The sequence below is a fragment of the Lotus japonicus genome, chromosome 1 (assembly GCF_012489685.1).
Source record: "Lotus japonicus ecotype B-129 chromosome 1, LjGifu_v1.2".
In the NCBI taxonomy this organism is placed as follows: Eukaryota; Viridiplantae; Streptophyta; class Magnoliopsida; order Fabales; family Fabaceae; genus Lotus; species Lotus japonicus.
In genome coordinates this window covers 36014904-36026280 of record NC_080041.1, presented here as the reverse complement: position 1 = coordinate 36026280, position 11377 = coordinate 36014904, and the positions used below count along the sequence as shown (strand labels likewise).

The 11377-nt window shown below is 34.6% G+C and overlaps 1 protein-coding gene across 1 annotated transcript; it reads right to left on the bottom strand.

Moving 5' to 3' along the window:
* Positions 1–5836: 5836 nt before the first annotated feature.
* LOC130734554 (uncharacterized) lies at positions 5837–11074 on the bottom strand. Its single transcript, XM_057587020.1, has 15 exons — positions 10784–11074; positions 10602–10699; positions 10419–10519; positions 10221–10299; positions 9982–10042; positions 9711–9757; positions 9529–9621; positions 9326–9416; positions 9096–9144; positions 8018–8134; positions 7791–7938; positions 7295–7387; positions 7153–7221; positions 6302–6344; positions 5837–6187 (listed from the first exon to the last, which is right to left on the bottom strand). The coding sequence occupies exons 1-15, from the start codon at positions 10842–10844 to the stop codon at positions 6087–6089; spliced, it is 1251 nt and encodes a 416-aa protein (XP_057443003.1). The 5' UTR covers positions 10845–11074; the 3' UTR covers positions 5837–6086.
* Positions 11075–11377: the final 303 nt, after the last annotated feature.

Here is an 11377-nt window from a genome sequence, read left to right as displayed (position 1 = left end):
TTTTGTTTTGTTTAAAGCTACTATATGTTGATATTTTTGGTTACTTATTCAATGAGTTATTTTCTCATATTGCATAAAGGTAGGAGGTGTCCATGGCTGCAAATTCAATAAAACACACATTGGAGGCTTTGGAGAGAACAATTGTTGTTGCTTAAAATTAAATTCTCTTAAAAGAAAAGAAGAGCAAAAAAGCTATAAATATAAAAGGTTTTATTATTTATTATTATTTGATTTTTATGAGTTGGGAAATTTCAAAGGGAACACATATGAGGCACAAGGGCATGTGTATTTTTTTTGATAGGCAGGCACAAGGGCATGTGCTATGCAATGGACTTACTAGAAGACAATAAAGAATACATTGATTGAGTAATAGAAACTTTGCATTGGGGTATACTACAAACTATTTTAAAAGACTTTTTACTACTTTGTTGTTATCATATCATCTTTCAAGGGCAGAATTTGTTTGGAAAAAACTTGAGAGTATTTAAGGGATAATATTGTATAGACAAAGACTTCTTATGCATTGTAGCGATTAGTACATTGTTAATCAATGCTCATAACAAAAGGCAAAAACAACAAAGAAATAAAATAATTGCGCTTTTACAAAATAAAAATATACATATTCATCGCAGAAAATAAACTTACAAATTTATGTTTGGTTATATCTAACAATAATTTTGTCTTTTTAAATCATAAATTTTCTTTCAATAAACATGAAAAATAGCACAAATTTAGAAAAAATACACACAAGAAACAAAAATGAATATCTCGTGCATTGCACGGGTAAAAGTACTGGTATATATATATATCCCCATATATAAATACGATATCCTTCACATGTCATTAACAAATTAATTGTTGTGCCATAAGCATCCCAAAACCCATTACGAGAAAATTCCACTTATCAAAAAGCTGTAGATACTACCCAGCACAAATATATAATTTCTTAGCCTTCTACCTCCACGGTGTCTTAATGAATTAAAACTCATAAAATCCTAAATTAATTAAAAATTCGAAAATTCAATAAAAATACCATAAAAATTAATTAATACTCTAAAAATAAATTAAGATAAAATTGAGAAATAAAAAACCTAAATTCTAATCAAATCTAAAATTTAAAAATGAATTTTCTTATAAGAATTAACCTGAGAATGACACGTGAGAATGACACGTCACTAAATGAGCCTGATAAAAGTTCTTCTTTTCTAATATATATTGATATTGATATTGATATTGATATTGATTTTGATTGTGCTTGCTGTATTTTTATAATCTAGAAAAAATAAACGGTAATGATATTTATGGAAAGAAATCAAGTTACACCCTTTTATTACTATAGTGTTTTTCATTAACGACTTTAGATAAAATAAGTTATTTTAATATTCAACCACTTTTCAAAAAAAAATTTATTAGACCTATGATTACAATTATTCATCATTTGATTATTTGTGTAAGAATCTTGGAAAATTTAAAAAGTTGAGTGGTCTAACAGTAGGCAAGTTAAGTACGCTCCGTAAAAATGATGACACAAGTTTAAACCTTAAAAAAATCATTTGTTGAAAGGACTACCATAATTTTCCAAACGAAATTATCCTTCAAATTGAAAAGAGCTTAATTTCTATAGACTGACAGTGTAAATAAGTTTTACATAGTCATTCAATCATATGCCTCAATTTTGCTAGCTCATAAATTGTAATTAATTTTGAATATAATAATATTTAAAATAAGAAATGAAAAGTTGTGTAAAACTTTTTACACTATCAGTGCAACTCATAATTCTTTTCTAAGCCTTCAGAGAGGCAGCGCAGGTGAATATGCGGTTCCATAGAAATTAATCTCAATTGAAAAACTACATGAACACATTCGAAAGTACAATTTAATTAATATCACTATGAAATGACTTAGAAGAAGTTTAATAATCACTTTAATTAATATTAAAAATTTATATTACTACCTATGAAATGGCAATTTTTTTTCCTAATTATGAAATGACAGCGTTTGACCCGACTTATTTTTAGCTTAAAAGTTACTTAAAAGCTAAAGATGAAAATAAGAGCTTTAAAAATAATGATAAAAGTGTTTGGTAGTTTTCATAATTTTTAGCACTTAAAAGCTCCTTTTAAATTAAAAGTTGTTTGATATAATTTGTGCCCCCGTCACACATATATTCATCTATACATTTCATCAAATGGTTGGCCTGCAAACCTTTATACACGTCGCATGAACCAAATCTTGACAGCTCTTTTATTTTGCCATCAGTGTTATAGAGATTAAAATACAACAGACAAGAAATTTTGCAATTTTAAAGTGCTTCCATGGGCCAAACCCATCTTGACTGGAACAATCAGTAAAAATCATAACCAATAAAAAAATGTGAAGAAAAGGGTTTTCCATCTGGGCACATTGCAGAACATCTTCATGAGCTTTGACCCAAGTTTATCATTTTCGCACACCTCTTTCTCTGAACTATGTAGTCTGATCCCTAGAAATTTATGTCAGAACATCCTCCCCATCCTAAATGAAGATATCGACCAGTGATATCTCAAACAAACAATCGGCCAAAAAATACTTCTTCACCAGATTGCCCAGTGATATCTCAAAAATACTTCTTAGCCATACGACCCACATACCAGCGGTTGCGTGGCTGCGACCTCCCCTCACGGCGTCACCCCCAGTTGACCCAATTTGAAGGAAAGATAAAAAGCACGATTGATTGGGACAAACAGGGAAACCTAGTAGAATAACACAATACGAGAACGAGGCGATGAAGAAGCAATCGGCGAATGTGAAGCAATGAATGAACAAAGAGAAGACTAGCAACGAGGAAACAAACAACGACCTGAGCTTCAAGGATGAGATTGCCGAAACAAATAAGTTAATTTTAAGTAAAAAGTAACTCTCGCTGGCTTCTTTATAATAAGGAGCTTCTTTCTATTTTGTACTATAAAAAATATGGTTAAAAACTATAACCGTCCCTGAACTTTGAGCGAGTTTTGAAAACCGTCACTCGCCGGAAAATTATCTGAAAACCATCCTCAGACTTTTAAAAACAAATTTGACCCGTCCCTCCGGCAGCCTCAGGTCCGGCAATCGCTGACTTGGCTGTCCACGTCAATTAATGAGACCCGACGTAGAATTTTTTTTTATATAATCGTCCCTGTACTTTGAGCGAATTTTAAAAATCGTCCCTCGTAGGAAAATTATCTGAAAGCCATCCACAGACTATTGAAAATAATTTCAACTCATCCCTCCGGCCGCTTCAGGTCCGGCCAGTTCCTTACGTGGCTGTCCACGTCAATTAATGAGGATTACGTGTCTTTTTTTTAATTAAAATATGTCATAATTCTCTGAATTAACACAATTAACCTTGAATCCCCAAATTAACCCTAAATCCCTAGTTTCCCCCCTAATTAACTCTAAACAACAAAATCAACATCTTATCCCTTCTGTTTGAGCTTCTGTCCGAAACCCATCCCTCTCATTTGCATTCACCATCATCGTTCGAACCCTTCGAAGAACTGGGGAAGGTGATTCGAAGAACTGAGGACGAAGTAGGCTACAAAGAACACGAAGAATACCGAGGTTGCGATGAAGAACTGGGAAGGAAGCTTGTGAGGGTTGTTCTCAATCCTTCTCGTTTAACCGTTGAAAGTTAGGGTTTTTGTTGTTGAGAGGGTGTTGAATATGAATTGCGGGCATCATGTGTTGTTGTTGTTGGTTTTGCGAGTTGTGTGTGTTGTTGTTGTTGGTTTCTATTTTGGAGTTGAATCAGATTGTTTCTACCTTGTTTCTATTTTAGGGTTTCGTTTGTTCGAATTGACAGTGTACGATTTGTGTTTAGTGCTGCTTGAAACTTGAAATTTTCTTGAAATTATGCATGCTTGTTCATCACCATGTGTTGCTTGTTCATGACCCGTGTTGCTATGCATTTTGTAGGATGAGTTGAGATTATTTTCAATAGTCTAAGAATGGTTTTCAGATAATTTTTCGGCGAGGGACGGTTTTCAAAACTCGCACAAAGTGCAGGGACGATTATATGTTTTAACCCAATTGACGTGGACAGCCACGTAAGGAGCTGGCCGGACCTGAGGCGGCCGGAGGGATGAGTTGAAATTATTTTCAATAGTCTGAGGATGGTTTTTAGATAATTTTCCGGCGAGGGACGGTTTTCAAAACTCGCTCAAAGTATAGGGACGATTATAGATTTTAACCCTAAAAAATAAGTTACTTAAAATTTTAGAGCTTTTATGAATTTGTGTTTGGCCCAACTCTAACTTAAAAGTAACTTATAAGTCTAAAATGCCAAACACTACCTGACAAAGCAAGTGAGACATAATAAGTAAGGGTAGTAAGAAAGGGTATTATAAGAAAGGGTAGTAATAAATATGTTATTGACCATTTTAAAAGTGGTCCATAGTTCACCAGAGGAGCATTTTTAAATTGCTCCACATATCATAAGATAAGGTTTTCTTTACTTTCTGTCACATGTTACCGTTGCATTCATTCTTTTCTCTCCAAAATCATTTTTTATTTTAATATATTTGTAGGAATGAATGAAGTTATAAATTAATAAATTTCATGGAATCCGACTTGTTGACGGTGTTTGCTGGTATTGGTGAGGTTCCGCGTTCCACTTGGTTGGTGGCTTGGTCTCCGACATTGCTCAACTGTATCGTAATGAATGTGGATGGGGGTGTTTGTGGGAATCCGAGAAGGGAAGGTTTTGGGGTTGTTTCAGGAGTGACTCAGAGTAATGACTTCGTAGGTTCTATGGCTTCCTAGATGATTCTTGTATTTTACATCTTGAGTTGCTTACAATTTTTCATGCCTTGACTGTTGCTTGAGATCGGGGTTGGCGTTCTGTGGATTGTCAATCAAACTCTATGGATGCGGTGAAACTTGTGCATTATGTGCTTCTTGCGACTCATCTTTATGCTTTTGGGACATCAAGAAGCTTTTGGGGAGATCTTGACATGTGGTGCTTCATCATGTGTTAAGAGAGGGGAATGCGTGTGTAAATTTTTTGGCTAAACATGACGCTCTTCAGTATGAAGCTTTCATGGTTGTGGAGCAACCTTTGGAGAGTTTTCTTCTTTTGGCTGACGTTTCGGGTGTCACTTCTTTGAGGCCTTAGCCCGGGGTTTCCGATTCTTTATTTTTTCTTTATGAGCTGTACCAAAAAAATCATTTAAAAAATTATTAAAAAGTTATATTATTTATAATTGAGGTATTAACATAATACTTAATAGATAATAATTATTATTATTATTATTATTATTATTATTATTTTTAAATGAATATCATTAAAAAAAAGCAACTAAATAGGCACATGGGCGGGCCATTACATCATTCAGGAAACAAAAGAGAGAAGACTTGGAGAAACCTCTTCAACCCAAACAGAATTGGGGAACCGGCTTTGTTCAAAAGGGAGTTGTTATTCAGACCCCCCCTTAAAGTTCAAAAATACTAAAACACCCTTAATGAAAAAAAAATTATAAAAATTCCTCTCTAACATCCACACATTCTCTCTCCTCTCTCCTCTCTCCTCTTTCCTCCTCCACCACCACCACCACCACAACAACAACCTCCATATTCTCCCCTCTCTCTCTCTCCCCTCTCTCTCCTCTTTTCCGTTGTTACAATGTCGTTTTTAGAATTGTTCTTTTTTCCTGCAACCTAACACACTTTCAAAGTGAGACACGGGTCGCATTTTCAAAGTGCGTTCGACATAGGTATTTTTTTATTTCTGGAATTATTTTGGGTACAAATAAATGTGAGGGGTCTGAATAACAACTCCCTAATCACAAACACAATCAAGTAACTTCATACACAATCATGCCATAATTAAGCAGTTATAATTTCATGCATCCCCCTTTCGCATTACAAAATATTTTTATACTACACTCAAAATAGAAGCAGTAATGTTTGCATTTTTAACTATGAGCATTTTGTACGAAAACAGTCAATTTTGTAGTCAAATGGATAATATGCACATCTTTTAGTTTCCGGACTAGATACAACATTAGTCACTGCAAAATACCATAACAAGGAAAAAGAAGACGGCAACAATGGGAGCAGGGGATGATCTACAAAAGAATCTCATCTTGAACGCCAACATTTAGGGTCTTATGCGGAAGAACAATACTATTAACAACCACTACTTCATCCTCAACGGTAACAGATTCACCTGGTTTCACCAAAGGAATAAGATTTAAATAGTTAGTACTCCATACTTTGTTGTTTCATAATAATAGTAATGAAGAATTAAGAGACAATATGCAGATAAGGTCAGGAATGGTACCAAGTATAGTGACCCCGAGTTTTGCATTGTAATCTCCGCTAGCCTGATTTAGAAAACCCAATTTAGCAAACAACATGCAAATCAAAGCACATTTAAAGAAGATAGAAGATGAAAATTCTGAGCACAGCAAGTAGCATTATTCATAAATGCTTTAGTTAGGAACATTACAAGCAAGAAGCTGATCATCTTTATTGCAATACTCAGTATTATTCATTCTACCAACCTTCTATCTCACCAACGGCAAGGGAAAAGTTACGAAAAAAGATTAATGACTCCTTACTTATCTAACATGACAATAAATGGAACCAGAAAATTCTGAAGTGATTGATATGAGTGGACGGAGGGAGTTTAACTTGCGAGTTTTTCAACATGAAAAATGACTCCCAGATGCGCACCAATTGTATTCATAGGCATGTCTGAAATTAATTTGATTTAAAGATTACCCTAAACTCATCCAGTGAAAAGCTAAATGTCTATTTTTTATTTTGAAATGTCAAGGTAGTACTAACGACACAATGGTGAAAATCATTTAAATCTACCAGGATAAACATATCCTCGCTGAAAAAGGAATCAAAATTGGCCAAGGATTTTTTGGCAAGTGTAGTTGACACCTTAAGTTTCCAAGTCAGTGTTATAGGACAATGCATAATGCTATCTTATCTGAATGATAATGGGCTAAGTTATACTCTAAAACGTAAATGTGCAGGCTTAAGATGAGTGGAATGTTTGACAGATAGGAAAATGGGAAGGGAGCGCATCATTATCACTGCTTCTGAGCAATCTTGAGAACTCAAGTAACAGAAAAATATTATTTAGTTGGATGATTTAGTTTATAAAATTTCTAAACTTGCCTGGACACGAGACCATCGTCCAATAGAGGATTTCCATCCAACAATTGCATGAATGACAACAGCATTCTCCTGTAAGATGAAACATTTAAAATTAAAGCTCCAAAAATGGTTACCCATTTAACCAAATCATGCATACACCTACCTTGATCTCAACATCATCAAGGACGATACAACTGATAAGCCTTGCACCAGCTCCAATACGAGCATTTGCAGAAATTGATACACTCGGACCAATCTGTTCAATCACATTCACAATTGTCAATTTTCATAACATGTATTTTAATGGCATCTTTGATTTATTTATTTAATTATTTTTTATTTTTGGATATCTCGGTAAAAAAGATACAAAGGAATGGGAGGGGGAATGAGTGAGAGAATCTACATGATGTGCATCATTGAAAATAAACGTATGTTCATGACATAGATCAAGTGGCCAAAGATATACAATTTGTAGGTAAAAATACAACTGGAATACATAGCAATAAGTAAAAGTGTATCATGTACCAGAAGTACAAATAATAACCATAAGCTGTTAAGAAATTCAAAATATATTATGCATATACAGACTGAAAAATTGAAATAAAGATGATTTTCTAAGCCTCTAGTTAGTGATCAAGGAAAAACAGGTGAATATTCACCTTTGCAGACGGATGCACTTTTGCTGATGGATGAATATAAACATCACCTACAATGCAGGATTTCTTAATACCATCTCCACTTGCTAATAGGTGGGGGGCAGTGTAACGAAATTGGGAAAGGTACAAGGACGAACATTTTATGGACATTCTGCAACCAGTAAGTCACCATGTATTTTAATCACCTGTTAAAGAAATGATGAATACATAACATAATATTTGAAGCTTACCCGGGAGTTTTGATTTGTTCCCAAAAGTCCATGGTTTCATATATATACAGTTGTTTCTTCCCTGCAAGAGGTGTGAGGATATCTTGATCCAATCTGACATAATTGGAAGGAAGACTCCTACAGAAGAACTCTTCAGAATCAAATGTGATGAAAAACCATGTAAACCACCCTTATTTTCACTGTATATTTTGATGAATATTTATTTGAAAATCTTAATTGATCTCAATGTGGGCTCAATGATGTACCTTAAACTAATATGAAGACTAAAGCTGATATTCTACATAACAGATGCTAACATCCATTTTCCTTAAGTTGTACCAAAAGAAACACACAATAGAAATCAAACTACAAACATGCCACAGCCACAATTACAAAAAGCTTCAAAATAAGAAGAAAGACAAGTCTCAGAGGCCAGAAAAGCAAGTTGCATCCCAAAATGACCCCGAAAGTATAACTTGGTCTGTAAGGTTCTCAGTTCTCTTACTATTCGGGTGTGGGATTGATTCCCAACATGGTGTTGGCTTAGCCCAACACACAAGTTTCTCTCCGATGAGTTTTGAACCCTCTGCACTGCAGGTAAATCCCACTTAAAATGACAAATTACTAAAGACACAATTTTGCGCATGATTGAAAAACTTATATATTATAATTTCATATCAAAACTACCATTTCTGAAAAGATACACAAGCCTGTAAGGAATTTCAGGAAATCAATTATTAGGAAATAAACCAGATGTCAACAAGGAAAGAGGAAGTCAAACTTTTTCCTTCTCATACTTGATTTGTTCATTCAGTTAGGATCATAGTGGAAATTTTCGTGACAGAGTTTCCAATTTTAACTTGCTCAATTTTGGAGCCAATAAGTATACAGAATCCCATGCTTAAATGCTTTGTTATGTAACACCTGATGAGTCTAACTAAGTGATATGAAGATATAGCTAATTAGCTTTTAAAATTATTTATGCTAACTTCAATAAATTCTACATTGAATAATGCAAAAATAAGCGTATGCATTAGTACTTAGTAGTTAAAAAAAGAAAGGAGAAACGTTTTACTATTCATAAGTACAAAGTACAAACCTTGTGTCAGGCTGCATTGCTTCAAAGCTGGAGACACGTCTTAGATTAGCTGCAAAAAAAATGGCATAGATTAAATGAGTTAACATACAGGAGGACAAACAGAAGTTATTTTCAATTCCTGATATCCAGAACAAATCGCATAAGTGAAGATTTTTGTGTTTTGAAACTGAATACAAAGTTAACATTCTTTAAATAATCCATATGGTCACAGCCTAAGATATTTCACTTACCTCTGTCTTTCCGCTGAGTAGAAACACCCTCGATTGCAGTAAAGACATCTGGCGTAAATATATACACACCACAGTTTATTCGATCACTTACCTGCATTCAGGTAAGCTGGCAGCATAAGACAGTAAACAGCAGAAGGGCATATATAGAGGAAAGATTTTTGAATTTTAGTTCAGAAATTCAACGCATAAGCACATTAACATACAAAAGTTTCAGGTTTCTCAGTGTAATGCAAGAGTTCATTGGTGACTGGATCAGATACCAATTCCCCAAACTGGCTGGCTGACTCGGGAGAAACCTTCAAAAGGGGGAAAGGGATGAAAAAAATCAGATGCTAATCATCAAAATGTCATGCTAAATAAACAATGTTTCTGTGAATTGTCTAACCTTCACGACTAGTATTGTTCCCATCCCACCATATTTTTTGTGAGCATCTGTAAGCATACATGGAAAAGGCCAGCCGTCATGTCACAGTTAATAATTTAAGAGATGTTAAGAAAGCACAAAGGCAAAAAGGGAAGATTTCGCTGCCAATTGAGATGACTATTAAGTCACTATTGCGCAAAGAAACTCAAGGATATGTGATGATTATATAAGAAAAAGAGGAAAGGAACCAGGCATCAAACAGTGCTATATTGTATTTGAGAAAAGAAATTACCCAACATTTCTAGCAGCGGAAAACTGCAACAAACATCACAGTTCAGCAAGAAAATATGTGACTGCCATACAAAACATAATCAACAGACTGCATAAGCATCAGGACAATAACAACATCAACAACAAAATACAGAATTCAGTCATATCAAAAAACAGCAAAAACTTCTTAATACACAATCACATAAGAAAGAAAGTCTCTCAATTATCAAAATGGAGAAAGTCAAAGGTAAAGACAAAAACCGGATCGTCATCCATGATCAGATCTCTGAAGTTATAAAGACCACCAGCAGAACCATGAGGCTTCTCTTCCTTCAAGTATCTAACATCAACATTGATGACATAAGTAGCCAATGCAAGATCATAAGGAGTAAAAAAAAAAAAAAAAAAACTCTTTTTAAAGTGAAAACATAATTTAAAAAGAAAAACAACTTTACTCACCTAACAGGGACTTTAAGCTCAGTAGAGATGGAGGATACATACAATGCGAATTCGCGTTCCTCGTAGAATCCAATTAGATAAATCTGGGCCAAATTGGGTATCTGGAGGCAGTCACAAACAATAATTAGAAGCATGTGATTCTGATAAATTTAGTTTGATTTTGAGAGAATGTTTAATGCATACCCTTTTGCAAGCAGAAATGGGATGATGAACCATGGGTTGTCCTGCTAATGGGAAAAGTGGCTTGGCTATGTTCAATGATAATGGCCGGAATCTAGTACCTGAAACAGAGAAATTCCAAATTCACAATTTAGCGGAAAAACATAAATGAAATGCAAAGAATGTATGTGTGATTGGAAACATGCCTTTAGTGGGTCCTCCAACCATGATTACAGCGACGACCCTCTCGTCCTCTGCAATTCCCATATTGGCAGTTGATGCTGGAGATCCAATTGAACACGAGCGTCCCTCAGACTCAGTTGCAGTGACTGGCTTCCTTAACAATGAGAGCTAGCTGAAATCTCAATTGCGTTTTATTGTGTTGTTTATTTGTCTTCTTCTTATCGCGAGGGTGAGTCACTGCAGTTTCGGTTTCACAAACAAGATAAGTGAAAGTGGGATGCAGTTTCAGTTTCATTTAACTGGATCGCAACATGCCTCGTTGTCCGTATATGTTAAAAACCCGCGCCACTCTCTCAAAAAGTGAGAATTCATTACGTGTTTATTGTCCTTTTCTTTCCCTTTATTTCCGAATTGGTTTCATTTCTTATAATTTTTGCTATTACACGCAAAAAAAGCAATTTTTGTTATATATGACTAGTTTTTTTTTTTAAACTCAACTTCATTCAATTAAGAAGAAACAGGAGGCCTAGAGGCCATTACATCAGTTTGGACAATGCCAAATAACTGTTGAGGGATCTCCTCAATCCAAACAACATCACCCAAAGAAAAAGATAAAG